Here is a 19,082-nt window from a genome sequence, read left to right as displayed (position 1 = left end):
GGGGATCACTTAAAAACTACACGAACACATGAAATAAATGTTTTAAAAATTACATATTTAAAATGAAGTAAAATGCCATTTAATTAAATATTTTAAACGAAAATTTAATTTTTTGCAAAAAAAAATGTTTTAACAGGGCTAAAAATAAACTTACCTTATTGGACAGGGTTTTTAATGTATAAATGAGTGATAAAATTTTATATTTCTATTTTTTAAAACTCTTTGCTGGTAAAAGCAGGCATTACACCTTTTACCAGGTGTAAGAATTTCACAGGCATTCAGCAGACAGAAGTTGGGCAAATAGCGCAACTCTCCACCCACAGAGGCCCATCACCCAGGGATGCGGAGGATCAGCCAAGAGGATTCTTGACAGATTGCAAGGGCCGGGTTTTAGCGCATGTACTTTGCATGCCTAAACCCAGAACTTGCGTGGCCCCTACGGGCATGTACACACCTCGCACGCACCCGTTGGGGTCGCAAAATACGGCCCACTGTCGGAGCCTTGATCTCAGCCAACGTGAGACTAGTGGTGCGAGTTTTGCCGCTAGTGCCCATAGGTTTGGAATGTAAAAAAAAAAGGCAGTTCCTGCATCTGATTACTATCAATGGACTCCTGTACATCAGGTAAGGACAGGATCAAGCCTGACTGTAAAACTCCCTCCATAATTGATTGGACTGACAACATTCATTAGAATCGATTGCCTGACCATTGCCTCAGAGAATACCAAGTTCCCCAGGTGCAAAAGCTAGGAAAAAGTGGAGGACCGGTTTGCTGGGATTTCTGGGGCTTTCAGAGGAGTGGGTGGCTGAGTTGTAGGCACAGACTAAATTAAGCCATTTAAATGAGCCGGGCGTGGAAATTCCCTGCCACTCACTTTATTCTTGTGCGGCTTGGCGCCCGAGTGTAGAGGTGCCCAGAAAACACAGCACTGTGCTGGCCCCCCATTTTCCAAGGGCAAGCGGAAGAGTGCAAGCACGAATTTCTAAATAACTTTTAATGCCCTTCGCCCCGCCCCCCCCCCCCACACCCCCGGGTACTGAAGAGTAAACAGAACCTTCTGCTGGTGTCCACTGGATGCCAGAAAGTCTCGATCTCCAAGGCCTGGCAGGCAGCTACGAGCCTGACTTTCCTGCCTCTTCTGCCAATGCTAGGCTCTGTCAGAGGTTGGGACTGTGCTAGGGTTGCCCTCTGGTCCAGGACAGGCAATCCTGGCGCTCCTGGGCCTGGACCGGAAAAGCGCACTATCAGATGCTACTCCTGTCTACTGCCAGGGTGGGGAGGGGACAGGAAAATCTGCCCCTACTCTATTGTCTGCATGAAAATAAAGGAAAGGTGCCCAGTGCTCAATGATATCCACCCCCTCCCGCCCCCAGCATGAGTCACTACCTTCTGGAGAGGACAGGCGAAATTGGAGGGGAAAAAAAAAAGTTATTGCTTGTAGAAAAAAAAAGACAAACTGCAAATTTAAAATGAAAAACAAAAATGTTGGAAATACACAATAGGTTGATCAATACCTTATGAAAACAACAGGTTAATGTCTTGATTCAACAGAACAGTTCTGATGTGTATTTCTTATATTTTTGTGCTTTTATTACATTTTCATTTCTACTAATGTGGCAATGAGTGGAATCTGCACTGGCAATATAACAGAAATCATACATTATATGTCTGATTTCAACACGGCGCAGGAATCGGGAGGGTGGGGCTGAGGTGAGCGCCAAACCCTCCTAACCTCGGCAGCCTCTTTTGCTGCTCCCTAGTCAGTTGTCCCTCCAAAACCGGCGGGAAGCAGCAGCTCATTCTTGGGCAAGAGCGTAATGTTGGGTGGAAGGAGGCCACTGGCTGGTGCCAAAGGAACAGTCGCTGGCCACTCAGCTTAGTCGCAGGGAGTAGGTTTTGGTTTCCTGTTTATGCCAACTCGTGTGGATTCAGCTCTTGGGGCCCACTCCATTTGCCAGGTCATTCTGTGTAGCGGCAGTATTGCTACTGCTTCTGTGCCTCTTTTCCTCTAAGTGTCTTTTGAATGCCCGTCAAAGCTTGCTGGCTGCTTAGCTTCCCTCGCTTGATTGCTCACCGGCCCATCCGCCCAACTGCCAACATGCCTCTAAACGTGTCAATTTAGCAACACCATTTCTGTCTGAATATAGGTGGAAGACAATGAAATTGGTCAATAACTTTCTGGCCGTGAAATTCGGTATGTTAGCGCCTTCCGTTGGTGCCTGGTGGTGGCGCTAACGGGGTGCTAAGGGGTTAAGCGCCCAGGCGCGGAGAATGCAGTGATGCCCGCGAACCTCAGTGCCGGTTTAGTGCTGCTGCTAACTCTTAGCGCCTGAGCCTCTCGTGCCTCGCAGATTGTGACATCATAAAGTGCGCAGCGCCCCGTTATCGCCCCCGGATGGAAAATTGACTGTCGCCCCCTGCTTTATTGCCTCGCGCCGATAACGCCAGTAAGAGGAGACGTTGCGAACTTGGCTGGCCGCTTCGGGAGCGGTAATTAAGGGAATGCTTTTCAGCTAGCGCAACGTTTATTATTTGCTCCAGTCTGGTGCCTGCGCAGTTTTTAATGTTTCGTTAGTGCAAGATGTCCAATCCCTCCAATTTGAGTGTGTTTGGGGCTGTAATGGCAGTCGCCCAGGTTGCCTTGCAAAACAGAACCGACGACAACTAGCTTGTGCAGCATCAATGGCCCTTCCCTTTAAGCGAGGGAAGAAACCTCTGTGATGAAAGAGTGTTGTTTACAATGCGCTCAAAATTATTTAGCGTTCTGCCGCTGCCGCCCCGCTCTCGGAGTTTAGCGTCCTAAGTGGTTAGCGCTTGATTTAGCGCCCCACTTCCCTCTTAGAATGCTAAAACTGAATTTCGCGGGAGGCGAGAATGATTAGCACCTGGTGCTAATTTTTCAACTTTTAAAGTTTTAGGCCTAGAAATTCGCCGGAATTACCGCTGCGAACGGAGCCGCTTGCGCCATCCCGATATTCAGTTTCAGCGCCCCAAACGGAAGCGCGGCGCTGCTCGAGGCGCCCCACGTCCCTCTTGGGGCGCTGAAACTGAATATCGCAGCGCAACATGCCGCAGCACCACACGCTGCGGCACGGCGCGCTGCGGTACTGCAGGCCTTCCTCCCCTTCTTAAAGGGGAGGGGCCTGCACCAGCGCGATCCGAGATCGCGAGTGCCGGCAAAAGAGCCCGGCACCAAGGAGAAGTGCCGGGCACTTGGGACACAGCCGGCACTGCCCGGGGGGGCTCAGGAGACCGGGGACGGCGGCGCAAGGAGGTGCTGGCAGGCGGCCAGCAAAAAAAATGGCTGCCCCGAACCTCCCCTTTAATTAGCGCCACTACCGCCGCAGGTAGGCCCCCCTGACCCGGTCGCAAATTGCGACCGGTGTTACAGCGGGGGGCGCGACCAAATATCGCGATCGGGGCGGTAGCGGGACGCTGCACACACCGATGATGTCATCGGTGGCAGCGCAGCGCTACAGGCTAACGCCGCCATTAGCGCCCCACTAAATATCGCGGGAGGCGTGGCCAGTGGCACTAAAGCCACTGGGTGCCCTCTTTAGGCGCTAACTGGTGGCGCAGCCCACCGAATTTCTAGGCCTTAGTGCCCCAAACGGGGCTATACCGAATTTCTCCCCCGTAACTTTTCTGGGTCCTTTCCAAGGTTAGTCTAGATGTCACTTTGACTCTAAATGGCTGGATTTTTAGCATTGTAGCCATTTCTAAATAGTTGTTAAAAACATGTCCAGTAATCTGGCTTTCGTTCCAGGTCACTGGTGATGAAAAAACTCATGTAAAATGTCATCAATGTAGTCCTCCTATTTTAAATTTCTTATAATTTGTGCTTATTTCTCTATCGGGAACTGTTATGAAAACCAACCTGCATGGTCCACAACAATGGAAAAGCTGCCTTTTTTACAGTATTTTCCCATGAAGAAAAGCAAAACTGCGAAATGAATCAACTCTGGCTTTTCAATCCGTTATTACTGGTTAGCATATCTGGTTCCTGACTTTTACTTGATGTTTTCCCTCACTTCTTTGTTTCGTCAATCCTAAAAAAGTTCGCTTGAATGCATTTTTTCCAGTTCTGGCAAACGCTCTTCATTACAAACACTAATCTATCTTTTCTCTGATTGACCAAGATTATCTTTATTTAAATGTAGATTTTAAGATTAGAATTTTTTCTCTATATTATACTCTTACACCATCAGTGTGCATTCAGAAGCCTGTTTTAACTATTCCACGGAAGCTCAGCGTAAGCTCGAGGAACAGCACCTCATCTTCCGATTAGGTACTTTACAGCCTTCCGGACTCAGTATCGAGTTCAACAATTTCAGATCATAACCTCGACCCCCATTACATATTTACTTATTTTTTATCCACACCTTTGTTTTGGCCCTTTCCCCCCCTTTTTTTTCTCTCCCATATGGCAGCTGTCTCCCATTCTGCCAGCGCATTTCACACCTAATCTAGAGCCGTCTTTTGTCTCCACTAGTCCTATCACCATCTCGTCTCGTTTTGAATACCTCTTAATGTCTCTTCACTCCTCTTTTGTTCTCTCCCAGCCTGGCCTTTTAATCTATTTCATTTCCTGTGCTTTTTCAGTCTTGACAAAGGGTTTGACCTGAAACGTTGACTCTATTTTCTCTCCACGGATGTTGCCTGGCCTGCTGAGTTTTTCCAGCATTTTCTGTTGTTATTTCCTGTTTTAACTTTGCTGCTTTATTTGATAACTTTGAAGTCGTTCTTTTTGAGGCAATTTTTTTTGCAATCTCAGAGAATATCATTTCTTTTTGAATGTTAGCAGTTTCCTTGCAAACTGCACGCCACCACTTCTGCTTCTATGATGGAAGACAGATTCTACAGTTTGTTTGGTTTGACCCTTTTCTGGGATCATGTGCATAAATCAAAAGATGTCAAAGAGGTACTGCAAATAACCTGTGACTTTTGGTAATTTGGTTTCTGTAGAATGTGAAACCCAGCCTATTCTTTGAGCATTAAACATAAAAAAACAGACAGTCTCAAATCTGCACAAAACCAGAAACCCATGATTTTTTCCCCCCAGAACTATTGGATGTTCAGAGGAACACTTACGATTTCTACCTAAACTCTCCTATAAGGGCAGGCAACTTCATCAAGTTGGATTGGCTAGCTAATTATTGTACGCTGAGTATAATGAATGAAAAAGAATGACTGATAGTTGTTATGCCCGTGTATCTTAATGTTGTGTCCTTCAATAATCAGACAACAGACTGCAGGGAACGATTCAACAGGTGTTTACTGAATGAGGGTTACTCTAGAACTAACTTTACAGATCACTACTCAGGGTTTATATACAGGTGTGGTCACTGCCGGTACTACAGTATACAGGAGCTGTAAAAAGTAGTTCTCTCCCTTAAGGTATATATATATACATTACATACATTACAATTCCTCCCCTTTTAGATTAACAGTACCATAATACTCATTTAACAATTAACATTTTTAATATACAATGTTATATGAAAATAGTACATTCATATATTCAGTCTCTGGGGAGGCTTCCTGATTCTTTCTGGATAACGCCTTTCCCGAGTGTCTCGCTCTTGGTGCGGAGGCGATTCTAGCACCCTGTCGTCAGTTGATTCATCAGCTTCCAATGCTATTGTTTCTGAGGTAGATGCGACCTGTACGTCGGGTTCCTCACCAGGTACGTATGGCCGAGACATGGGGTTGACTCGTTCCTGTGACTCTAGGATCTGGTCAGCATGGCGTCTCACAATGTTCTCCCCAACATCCACTGTGTACATTAGTGGCCGCTGCCGTGTGCATATCGTTCCTGGTTGCCATTTCTCTGTTCGGTAGTCGCGGGCCAAGACTGGTTGCCCTACATTGAAGCTCCTTGTCGGCTTCTCATTGATGTGCTGGAATTGCTTACTCTCAACATCTCTTCGTACATTTGGTCTGAGCAAATCCAGACGAGATCTCAACCTTCGGTTAAAGAACATCATGGCCGGGGCCTGGTTGGTGACTGCATGTGTCGCATTTCTGTAGGCTAACAGGAAATTGTCCACCTTATGCTGCAGTGGAATGTCGTCATCGCACATGGCCTTTACTGCTTTTTTAAAGGTTTGTACGAACCTCTCAGCCAATTCATTTGTGGCTGGATGATACGGGGCGGATGTGTAATGCTGTACCCCATTCCTTTTCATACATCTTCGAAACTCTTCGGACACAAACTGTGGTCCGTTATCAGAGCAAATCTGCTCTGGCAAGCCGTTCCTGGCAAAAATGGTCCGTAGGACTGCAATAGTTTTCTCCGTGGTGGTGGAGGACATTTTGATCATCTCAGGCCATTTCCAGTGCGCATCCACGGCTATTAAAAACATTGAGTCCATGAATGGACCAGCAAAATCAATATGCACCCGTTGCCATGGAGATGAGGGCCACTCCCATGGGTGTAGAGGGGCATGTGGTGGTGCATTTTGGACCTTCTGGCATCCTGAGCAGCTCTTTGTCAGGTCCTCGATTTGCTGATCGATCCCTGGCCACCACACATAAGCCCTAGCAAGGCTTTTCATTTTCACCCCTCCCAGATGACCTTCGTGAAGCTCATTGAGCACTCTCTCCCTTAACTTGGGTGGAATTACCACTCGGGATCCACACATCAAGGTCCCCTGGCATACTGACAGCTGTTCTCTTCTGGATGAGAATGCTGGCAACAGTGAGTCGCCATGTGCTGGCCATCCCTTCACCGTCAAATCATATACCCGAGACAGTGTCGGGTCATTCGGGTCTCCTTCTCTATACCAGCGTTAGTTACTGGCAAGCATTCAATTATAGTCGAATGAAATATTTCGACAGGATCCACTGCTGGTGCTTCCTCCGCAGTAGGCAGTGGCAGGCGTGATAGCCCATCAGCGTTTCCATGCTGTTTCGTGCCCTTATACTCGATTTCATATTGGTGCGCCCCTAGAAAAAGGGACCATCTTTGTAGCCGTTGCGCAGTCATCACCGGAACGCTCTTCTTTGGATTAAAGATGGAGACAAGTGGTTGGTGGTCAGTCAGCAAGGTGAACTTCTGCCCGTGCAGATAGTGATTGAACTTTTTCACTCCCCACACTAGGCTGAGGGCCTCCCTGTCAATCTGGGCGTAGTTACGCTCGGCTGAGGTTAGTGATCGTGACGCAAAGGCTATTGGCCTCTCTGAGCCGTCTGAGAATTTGTGCGACAGCACCGCTCCAATGCCGTAGGGTGATGCGTCACATGCCAACCGAATTGGTAATGCCGGGTTGTAATGGGCCAATACCTCTTTCGATGTGATTAGTGTTTTGCTCTTCTGGAAAGCTTGTCTACATTCGTCACTCCACTTCCATGGCACCCCAGTTTGCAGTAGGGTGTTCAGTGGGTGTAGTATTGTAGGCAAATTTGGCAAGAACTTATGGTAGTAGTTTACCAGCCCGAGGAACGACCTCAGTTGTGACACATTTTCCGGTGCTGGAGCCTTGACTACTGCCTCAATCTTCTCTGGGGACTTATGTAACCCCTCTTTATCGATAACGTGGCCACAATACGAGATCTGTTTTTTTTAAAAACTCGCATTTGGGGCGGTTAGCTCGGAGCCCATATTCCTGCAATCTAATGAGCACCTGCTCCAGGTTGGCAAGGTGATCACTGTCATTTTCGCCCGTGACCAGGATGTCGTCCAAATAACACGGGATCCCTGGGATCCCTTGCAGGACTTGTTCCATTGCCCTCTGCCAAATAGCCGGAGCTGATGCTACCCCGAATACCAGCCGGTTGTATTGGTAGAGACCTTTATGGGTGTTGATTGTGAGGTATTTTTTTGATGCTTCTTCTACCTCCATTTGCAGATATGCCTGGGCCAGATCAATCTTAGTGAAGCATTTCCCTCCAGATAGCGAGGCGAAAATATCTTCAATCCGCGGAAGTGGATATTGTACGGTGTGAAGGACCAGGTTCACTGTTACCTTAAAGTCCCCAGAGATGCGAACCTTCCTTGGTTCCCCAGGCGTGCTGCTCAACGACTTTTTCATCACAGGGACGATGGGTGTAGCCCACTCGCTCCAGTCTACCTTGGAAAGTACGCCTGAACGTTCCAGACTCTCCAGCTCTGCTTCGACGGCTGGGTGGATCGCATAAGGTCTGGCCTTAAAAAATTTTAGGCTTGCGTTTTCTTCAATTTTAATCATCGCTGTCATAGTGTTCCGAGTCCTTGCTGGAACACTTCTTTCACGTCAGTTAGAACCTTTGACAGTCGCCCAGGTGTGACGTCGTCATCCTTTTTGTCAGCCACAGTCAGTGCCTGTATGGAATGCCAATCTAGCTGTATCTTCCGGATCCATTCACGTCCTAGTAGTGGTGGTCCTCCATCTGGCAATACATATAGGTCCATTTTTGGTGTTTCCTTGCCGTTATATATAACGTTCACCCTTATTTTTCCTTTGGGGTAGACTTTTTGCCCCGTGTACATCTACAAGACAATCTTTGTATCTCTCAAGGGTATATGTGAGAATAGCCGCTTGTAGTCCCTTCGGTTTATGACTGTTAGGGCTGATCCTGTGTCCAATTCCATTTTCACTTGGACTCCTGCTATCTTGAGCGTGACCCAGATAGTTTGGTGATCCTCCGTTTTGATCACATTATGTAGTTTCAGACAACCCAGCTCCTTGCTTCCGGAGTCTGTATCACTCTTCTGTTCGTCTGAACTACTCTCCGTCACCTTATGTACCTTCTTGTACTTCTCCTGTGGAGATTTCTTGCTGCTGGTTTTCTTTCCCGACCTGCAGACTCTTGCTATGTGTCATACTTTTCCACACTGTCTGCACACTTTGTCCATGAACCAGCAATCATTATGGTCGTGTGTTGTTCTGCTGCAGCGATAGCACTTCACTGTTCCGTATGACATTTCATTTGTGCCATATTCTTGCGGTCTCCGTTGTATCTCTGCAGTGCCCCGTGCTGCTGCTTCGTGTGATACTGCAATGCTGAAAGCCTTGTCCAGCGTAAGATCCTTTTCTGATAGAAGCCGTTTCTGGGTTCCTTCACTTTGAAGCCCACACACAAACTTGTCCCTTAAAGTCGCTGCAAGTCCCGTTCCAAACTGGCAGTGTTTCGATAGCTTGCGCAGTTCCGTTAAATACTCAGCATTACTTTCATCTTTATGCTGGTTCCTTTTGTGAAACTTAAATCTTTCTGCTATCAGCAGCGGTGTGGGGTTTAAGCGGTCCTGTAGGATTGACACTATGTTTTCAAAATCCTTTTCTACTGGCTTCTCTGGGGTTACTAGGTTTCGTAGTAAGCCATACGTTTTTGCACCCATTGAATTCAACAATACCAGTGCTTTCTTGTCATCTGGCACTTCATTCGCCTTGCAGTATACTTCTATGCGTTCGACATATGTCGTCCAATCTTCGACTTCATTGTCGAACGCTGTGATACTGCCACTCTTCGGCATTTTTGGGTGTGGTTAGACTGGCTTAAAATGGCGTCTCCCGCGCTGCTGCCAACGCCGCTCTCGGCGGTCCTTGTGGCAAATGGCGACGCCCTGTGGGTTTCGTGCGCTGCTCCTGCGCTGCTGCCAACGCCGCTCTCTGCGGTCCTCGTGGCAATGGCAGCGCCTCGCATTTTCCTGCGCGCCTCTCTCCCCTGTTGACGCTGCTCGACCCTTGACCACCGGCTGCGCTCTGCTCTCTCTCGTCTCTCTCCCCCGTTGACGCCGCTTGGTCCTGAACACCGGCTGCGCCCTGTGCGCTCTGCCCTCTCTCTCTCCCCTGTCGACGCTGCTCGGACTTTTTCTGTGCCGCTCGGTCGGGCTCTAGCCCGCCGTTGTCCGGGAAGGGTCTGCGCAGTACCTGTTGTCAGCCCGTTTCGCTGGACCACCATGACTGGAAAGCCAAGCCTGGCTCTCGACAGCCTCCCCTGCGATGCTCAAATCTCCGCTGGATGACTGGGCGGTTGCCCGTGGTCAACGCCCGTGCTTCTGGACTCGAACTTCTTCCACTGTTCTCCAGGAGCGAATCCCTGGGAGGTGATGCAGAGTTGCAGGTAGGTTCGAATCTGCGTCGTCGCCAATGTTATGTCCGTGTATCTTAATGTTGTGTCCTTCAATAATCAGACAACAGACTGCAGGGAACAATTCAACAGGTGTTTACTGAATGAGGGTTACTCTAGAACTAAGTGTACAGATCACTACTCAGGGTTTATATACAGGTGTGGTCACTGCCGGTACTACAGTATACAGGAGCTGTAAAAAGTAGTTCTCTCCCTTAAGGTATATATACATTACATACATTACAATAGTATCACTAATAAGACAGCTACCATAATGTATGAGGCACAGTGAAATAATGTTATACCTAAGAGCTCCTCGTCTTGCATTTGATATATTGATGGAAGTTTGGGGTCTATTCGTCCCTTGTACACTATACCGTCAATCCCCTGAAGCTCGACCTCTTCCTGAAAAAGGAACATTTAGATAAAGAAAACTAATCAATAATTAATATTAATTAATGAGACCACACTATTCAGTGATTTTAAACAAAAACTTACCTTTCATAAAATACTTCAAATTAACAATAGTGTCTAGCTATCTTCGTTTGTCTATATAATTCAGAAAATCTGTACATTGTAGCATTTTCTGACATTAAGGTATGCTCAATGCTAATAAGTGTGAAATGTAATGGGAGAGAATTGACAGCTTTCACCAACCTATCAGCTTGAAGATCATGGGGGAGATTTTGCCAATGGGAGTGTATTGGAGGCGGAACTGCTGCTTGTCAGGTTGTTGTCCCGCCTCCATCGATTTGTGGCCAACCCATGCTATTTTCCCTTGATTGACTTGTTAAGCCCGCCCAGAAATAGTTGTTGGGAGCGTGCCCATTGCTATACTTTGACAGTTCACACAATGGTTAAATGATTTGTGCTCCCCCTCACCGTCCCTCCAGAAGTTGCCTCCAGTTGCAGTTCTTTGGTGCTAGTTAAGCACTACCTTTTCTTCTGTCAATTTTAACCCCTTTCAGTTTTTTTTTAGTGGGGCCAGGAGGAGCAAGAGTGATCTTCCTGGACCCACAAAATACTCCAACTGGCTGCTGGTTCATCTAACTACCCCACCCTCTGGGACCACCTCTCCACCTCCCTAGGCTCCGGCTGTCAGGCAGCTCAGCAAGGGAGCCGGCCAGTTTCCTGCCGTCCCAATGACGGCGAGCTGCAGCGGGGTGCCCACTTAGCAGCAGCAGCATGACAATGAGACCCAGGCCTCAAAATGGCTTGAGCCTCGTGCCGGCAAGGACTGGTGGTGATGAGCGCGCTGACATAAGAAAACTGCTAGGCACTTGGTCTAAGCGTTAATCAAAGCTTTAATCAACTGTTTTACAACATGGAGGTCTAGTTGTGTCCTTCGCTAGTTCCTGTTAAGAATATCCTGTGCAAGCTGGGCCTGTGTCCGAGTATTTATACTCTCCCTGGACAGCGCCACCTGCAGGCCGCTCAGTATTATTTCATAAGTCTTTCTTTCATGAATGACTGATTCATGTCACACGCTTCATCCTCCACCCGCCCATTCTCCGCCTGCAGTTAAAATTGGTCTTTGTGTTAGAGGACTCTGATTGCCACTAACACCCAGGTGTCTCCATTATCTCCATGATTGTATGAGTTGGTTGCCTTTAAACACCTCTCCTTCCAGAATAGCACAACTCCTTCTTGGCAGGCAATGTGAGTTCAGACAGCAGGTTAACAAGGTGCAGTATTGATGGTAGCGATTCACTGTGAATAGTGCAGGTTTCCCTTCACCCAGTTAATGACACTAAGAGGGATTGACAGATGAAAAGGTGGGTCAAGCCTATATAAGTGTTGCAGGCTTTGCATGGGGAGAAATGGCTTCACTTACCTTGGTCAACCTTGTGAGGTTGCACTGTAACGGTTGTTGGGTGGTGGAGGTTGCACTGACTGCCTCAGTAATCTCCCTGTTTAATGTTTGCACCACCTTCTTACGTGGCATCCTATTCTCAGTCCCTTGACTCCAATTTTTATTTGAAGACTGTTGACTCCAGTTAACGGTATCTTTTTCTAAAGAAATCTTTTCAAATTATGTCACTTGTGCCATTTGTGCAATTCCAGATGGTTATAAATGTGATTGATTGTAACAATAAAAAGTCGTACAGTAAACTGCAGCACCATACCAGTCTTAATGACAATAACCCCTGGACATCCCAGACAATAATAATTTTGGGCTTCAACAGCATAACCAATGTCATGATTTTACTGTTTTGAGAAAGTATTTTTAAATACTTTTCCAATTACTGCATTCATTTTTAACGCATTTACCTTTTGCAATTTTTGGCCAGTGCCACACTACAACATTTCGCATTGGTCAGGTTAAAAATGCAACAATTGGTTCGTGAGGAAGTAGTTTGAAGTAGAGGAAGTCAAATATTTATTGGTAAGTTATAAATTTTAATGCACAGCGTCTTGTGGAAAAAAAAAGCTCCTTGCTGGAGTCTTGGGGCGCAATCTTGCCAGCCCTGGGGAGGTGGGTATGGAGGCGGGACTGCCAGGAAAACGGCAGAATCTGGGGACAGGTGCCCATCCCGCCCCCAACCTGCCCCCGTGCCCTCTTGCCAGGAGGCGGGTAGCCGACTCGCGCCGGGTCCCGTCTCCTTGGAGGCAGATAGGGGATTACAGACACTTAACTGTCTGTTAACAGGTAGTTAACGGGCAGATAAGAGGATTATCCCCATTTTGCCCACACAAGTACGGACTTCCCAAAGGCTGCAAACCCCGCCAGGGTCACCGAGGCGAGCAGTGGGTCTGCGGGGGTTGGAGGGGTGCAAAAGTGCGGTGAAGGTAAGTGATGGGTGCAAGTGTGGAGAGGTGAGTATGTGAGGTAAGTGCAAAGTGTTAGAAAAAGTGTACTTACCTTTGTTTCTTCCTGCAGGCTTCAATCTTTGGGTATGCGGAGAGTCTCGCATCTCCACGGCAGAGATGACAGATGGCTGCTGCATTCTCACATGTAACAACCATCTAATTTTGGCTAAAGAAAGAGGTTTGATGAGTCTTTCCCTTAATTGGCTTTCCCTTAATTGGCCTGCTGTCAAGCTGGCCCCAACATCAGCCCAATCGCTTAGGAGGAAGTAGTTAGCGAGTCATGGTAGATTGGGAGACTACACTAAAAGGTATGAAGGTGGACATACAATGGCTAACATTCAAGGAAATAATGCATAATTTGCAACAAACATATATTCCTCTAGGGCATAAAAACCCAAAAGGAAAAATGATCCAACCATGGCTAACAAAAGAAATTAAAGCTAGTATTAAGTCAAAGGAGGAAGCTTATAAAGTTGCCAGAAAAAGCGGTCAGCCTGAGGATTCGGATCTTTTTAGAAATCAGCAAATGGGGATCAAGAAATTGATAAAGAAAGGGAAAATGGAATATGAGCACAAACTAGCGAAAAATATAAACACGGATTGTAAAAGATTCCATAGGTATGTGAAAAGGAAAAGACTGGCGAAGGTAAATGTAGGTCCTTTACAGTCAGGGACAGGAGAATTTATATGGGGAATGAGGAAATGGCAGAGAAATTAAATAAATACTTTGTACCTGTCTTCATGGAGGAAGACACAAAAAACCTCCCAGAAATACGAGAAAACCAAGGGTGTGATGAGAATGAGGAACTTAAAGAAATTATTATTAGTAAAAAAACAGTACAAACAAAATTAATGGGACTAAAAGTCGATAAATCCCAAGGACCGGGTGACCTACATCCTAGGGTTTTGAAAGAGGTGGCCATTGGAATAGTGGATGCATTGGTTGTCATCTTCCAAAATTCTGTAGATTCTGGAACGGTTCCTGCAGATTGGAGGAAATGTAGCCCCGCTATTGAAGAAAGGAGGGAGAGAGAAAGCGGGGAACTATAAACTTAGCCTCACATCAGTAGTTGGGAAAATGCTGAAATCTATCATAAAGGATGCAATAACTGGGCACTTACAAACTAATAGTAAGATTGGGCAGAGTCAACATGGATTTATGAAAGGGAAATCCTGTTTAACAAACCTATTGGAGTTCTTTGAGGATGTAACTAGTGGAGTAGACAAAGGGGAACCGGTAGATGTGGTGTATCTGGATTTTCAGAAGGCCTTCGATAAGGTCCCACACAAGAGGTTGGTGAACAAAATTAGGACACATGGAATTGGGGGTAATATACTAGTGTAGGAATTCGGGTTGACCTCAGCAGGTATTGGACGAATGCCTACTAAATAATCGAGTTCGACTTCAGGAGAACAATCTAGAAGTTGTTTATTTACAAGAACAGACGAAATACAGCAGGTAAGTGAGATGGTTGCAGGAGCGCCGTAGAGTAGGTCTTTCCCCAGCCGGGACGCCACGAGGACTGAGTCCGCAGTCCTCTGGATAGCGTGATGACGTCATCACGCTCGGCTGTGTTTTCCCGCGCTTCGGGCGTCACGTGACCGTGTCGTGACATCAGCGCGTTCGCCCGCGCTTAGGGCGGTCACGTGACCCGCGCCGATACGTCGACGCGTCTACCCGGCACTGAGGCTGGCCGTTGCGGCCGAAGTCGCGAGCGCGAGAGGCACCCGGCACTGAGGCTGGCCGTTGCGGCCGAAGTCGCGGGAGCGGGAGAGGCACCCGGCACTGTGGCTGGCCGTTGCAACCGTCGAGGGAGCGGACGGCCGAACTAGGTCGGCGGCCGACGTGTTTAGGTGCGTCACGTGATACGTAACATCAGCGCACTAGGGCATGTCTTAAAGGGGCAACGGCCCAAACAGGTAAGTTAAAGGGGCAACGGCCCAAACAGGTAAGTAATATACATACAGTTAGGTTAAAGTGAATTATGTACATTATATATGTAAGGGACACCCGGTGGAACCACCACACTAGCATGGATTGAGAATTGGTTAACAGACAGAAAACAAAGAGTAGGGATAAATGGGTCTTTTTCAGGATGGCAGGCTGTGACTAGTGGGATACTGCAAGGATCGGTGCTTAGGCCCCAGCTATTCACAATCTATATCAATGATTTGGATGAGGGGACTAAATGTAACATTTCCAAATTTGCTGATGATACAAAGCTAGGTGGCAGTGTCAGTTGCGAAGAGGATGTAAAGAGGCTTCAAGGGGATCTCGACAGGCTCAGTGAGTGGGCGAGAACATGGCAGATGGAATATAATGTGGATAAATGTGAAGTTATCCACTTTGGTAGAAAAAACAGAAAGGCAGAGTATTTCCTAAATGGTGAAAGATTGGGGAATGCAGATGCTCAAAGGGACCTGGGCATCCTTGTACATGAGTCACTGAAAGTGAATGTGCAGGTGCAGCAAGCCATTAGGAAGGCAAATGGCCTTCATTACAAGAGGATTTGAGTACAGGAGCAAAGAAGTCTTACTCCAATTATATAGGGCCTTGGTGAGACCACACCTGGAGTACTGTGTACAATTTTGGTCTCCTTACCTAAGGAAGGATATACTTGCCATAGAGGGAGTGCAACAAAGGTTCACGAGATTGATTCCTGGGATGGCGGGACTGTCGTATGAGAAGAGATTGTGTAAACTAGGCCTGTATTCTCTTGAATTCAGAAGAATGAGAGGGGATCTCATTGAAGCATACAACATTATTACAGGGCTTGATATGGATGCTGGGCGAATGTTTCCCTTAGCTGGGGAGTCTAGAACCAGGGGCCACAGCCTCAAGATAAAGGGTCGGCCATTCAGGACTGAGATGAGAAGAAATTTCTTCACATAGAGGGTGGTGAATCTTTGGAATTCTCTACCCCAGAGGGCTGTGGAGGCTCAGTCATTGGGTATATTTAAAACAGAAGTGAATAGATTTCTGACTAGTAAGGGCATCAAGGGATATGGCGATAGGGCCGGTGAATGGAGTTGAGGCAGAAGATCAGCCATGATCTCATTAAATGGCGCAGCAGGCTCAAAGGGCCGAATGGCCTACTCCTGCTCCTATTTCTTATGTTCTTATGAGTCTGAAAGGTTTTCACTGGGTGAGACACTGAGAATTTGTGAGCGTGAGGACCTGAGAGTGGAAGAGTGCCTTTCCTCCACAGAGGGTAGAGAAATGCTTGTTTTGGCTGAGGAGCCTAGGGACCCAGATTTCATTCCTGTCTGAAAGCCTTTCTTATTAATGAAACAGGGGTTGTCACATGGGGCTTTCAATATCACATGTGTTTTGTCAATTGATCTTTGCAGCTGGAGGAACCCTAACAATCTATAGAATGGACTGGTTGTTCTCTTTATTTTACTGGTCCATGGAGAAGGCAATGAACTATGAGGTCCGCCTGAATAGAGCATCTTCTGTTTTACTAATGTTCATCTGAGGCTGCCTGAAATGATCCAGTGGCAAAAAATATTCTGGGCAGTGATCATTTTCACTGCTACAGACAATGTTCTTCTCCTGGTGGAAGTGGGCTGCAGATCTTTATCCAGCAGCTGGCACAGCTCCCCAAAAGCAGGGTGGGAAGGGCAGGGGTGGCGGGGTGGCGTGCTGTCTTATGAGGAATTGATGGGCAAAGAAATCTAAAGAAGACCTTCTAGGACTGTAAACTCAGTGGAGTGGGTATCGATGAATAGGAAAACAACATCTTCATCTCCAGGAATAGAGGGATTCCCATTGAGAAATCTATTTCCCCTGTCCAGAAAATAACTTTCACATGTACTCACAGAAAGCATCAGGAAAAGTCTTCTAAGAAGCACCAGAACAAGAATCAACCAAAAATTGCTGTGTAAGCGAAGTTTCTACAGGTTTTCATTAGAAAATCCAAAATTGCTTCCTCCTTGTAGTATCTGCCTCAGGGACACTGCTGTACTTTTCATAACATCACTTAAATAGTGTCGTTAACTAGGAGGTCCTGTTACGGGTGGGAGTTGGGAGAAATGGCGTGGGAACATTAGCTACGGCACGCACCCTGCAAGACAGAGATGGAATGGGGAAAGGTGCGAGGCTGGGTTAGAAGAGGGTGAACAGGGTCTAGAGGGGCAGCGAATTGAGGCTCAGAGAGGAACGAGCGAGTGACCGGCGACTGGGGGTGTTGGGGGTTTGGGGCTCGGGGCTGGGGGGAGAGAGAGTGACAAAGAACTGGGGGTTGGAGGATTGGGGCTCGTGGGGAGAGAAGCTGGGGAATGGAGGGCAGGGGGAGAGAGGGGGAATGGGGCCAGAGGTTGGGGACTTGGGCGGATACCAAGGAATAGGGTTCGGGGTGGGATGGGGGGAGGGTGGTAGAGAGGGAGGGAGATTGCGGAATGGGGGTTGGGTGATTGGAGCTTGGGCAGGAGAGAGAGGGAGACTGATGGCTGGGGGAGAAAGGGAGACTGGGGAATGGGATAGGGTGGGCGCAGGGCCATCATTTCTTGCAGGGCTGGGAGCAGTGGTAGCAGCAACATGGTGAGTGGGAGCGGCGCTGAGAGAGGAGCAGCCAATAAAGGGGTGTGTGGAACCCAGGGACTTTGCTGAGTAATGAAAGACTGATTCCACTGGTGGGCAAATGGCGACAAGGGTACAGAGACTGAGGATTCTCACTACAAGATCAAGGGGGAAGGGAGAAGGAAGGTTTTTGCACTGAGGGCTATTAGATGCTGGGATGTTTCACCATATGTGGATATTGAGGCAGCGATTAGAACATCACTTAAAAGGGAATGGGATAAGTATTTGAAAAGGAGGAATATAAAAGGATCAGGGTGGGAATGGGGGTTACAGGAGAGTGCAAACATCAACACAGGCTCATGGGGCAGAATGACCTCCTCCTGTAGTGTAATTTCTATAATTCTATGACCACTCTCCTTTATTAAGTCCAAGCCCAGTGAGTGGTTTAGAAAATGTTGTTGCTGAGCTGAGTTTAAGACAATGTGCTCTGTGAGAAGAGCCCCAAACACAGAACCCACTGCCCTTTTGTGCAATCTCTCGGTTTGGTTCAGGTCTGCCTGTACTGGCTGGTTTTGACGTGTGAAGTCTAAGTACAGATTGGCTTTGACTGAGGCTCCTGGTTCAACGTTGTCACCTTGACACAGAACCTGAGTCCAAACCAGAGTCCAAGGACAACAGGGAGAGAGATCAGGCCTGTTCAAAGTGGCATCAACTGGGAACCTGACTACACCTTGTGCAGTGCAAGGGGATTCTGGCTATGGTTTCACTTAAGGCTAAAGGGATCAAGGGATATGGGGAGAAGGCAGGGACAGGGTACTGAGTTTGGATGATCAGCCATGATCTCATTGAATGGCGGAGCAGGCTTGAGGGGCTGAATGGCCTACTCCTGCTCCTATCTTCTATGTTTCTATGTTTGTAGGATTACTACTGGTTACAGGCAGGATATTGAGGCATTGCACCTATTACTATCAGTTGCATATAGACTATCATGAGTTATTAATTTACTATTTGTTATGAGGGGAATCTGAGTGTTACCTGTATCACTATTGGTGGAATTAAAGTTCCTCCCACCTCTAGCTTCCCTTTGAGAATTCCCCCCATCACCTTCAGTTTCCCCTCCCCTGCACCCTCGGTTTCCATTCCTCACCTGCTCGAGGGTGGCCTCCTGGTACCATGGAACTTCTCGCACAACAGCTGTTGGCGCGGAACCACAAGCAAAGAGACTGAACTACAGAGGACCCAACCTTTATAAAAGGTAAATGCAGTAACATTTGCAGACGTCGCGAGACCAGATGCCATGTGGTCGGAATAGCATGTGATCAAATCTTCAGGAGTGGCTCCAACCAGAGTTGTCAATCTTAGGTAGGAGACCGCCGCTGGGGAGCGAAGGAATAGTCGCCGGCACTCAAGTAAGTCACTGGGAGGGGGTTCAGGAGGGCCTTGCAATCGGGGGAAGACTAACGCAGGGGAGGCTTAATCTTGGAGGTCCAAATTTTCCTTGTGGGGCCCGAAAGAGTACTCCTGCTCCTCATGGCCCGACAAGAAAAGCCCCCAAAAAAAGTAAAACTAGTTACCTTTTTGGGCCTCTTCTGACCACGACTCCTCTTCCCACTGGGTTGGCCTACTGGAAAAGCCACAATGACTTCCCTGCGCAGGCCTCTGGTTTAAATAGCAGTGGTGCCCCGATGAAGTCACTGG

At 47.5% G+C, this 19,082-nt stretch overlaps 1 protein-coding gene across 2 annotated transcripts in view; it reads right to left on the bottom strand.

The window, feature by feature from the left end:
- The window catches only part of LOC147110456 (uncharacterized), a 208,104-nt gene that overhangs the window by 43,608 nt on the left and 145,414 nt on the right, over positions 1 to 19,082 (bottom strand). For both annotated transcript variants that reach the window (XM_086002261.1, XM_086002262.1), the window contains exon 15: positions 10,357 to 10,456. In XM_086002261.1, coding sequence (XP_085858387.1) covers positions 10,357 to 10,456 — 100 coding nt within the window. The remainder of the gene's footprint in view (positions 1 to 10,356; positions 10,457 to 19,082) is intronic.

Source organism: Somniosus microcephalus, chromosome 11 (genome assembly GCF_052327205.1).
Source record: "Somniosus microcephalus isolate GS21.2 chromosome 11, FLI_Smic_1.0, whole genome shotgun sequence".
NCBI classification, from domain to species: domain Eukaryota; kingdom Metazoa; phylum Chordata; class Chondrichthyes; order Squaliformes; family Somniosidae; genus Somniosus; species Somniosus microcephalus.
This window is presented reverse-complemented; position numbering and strand designations above follow the sequence as displayed.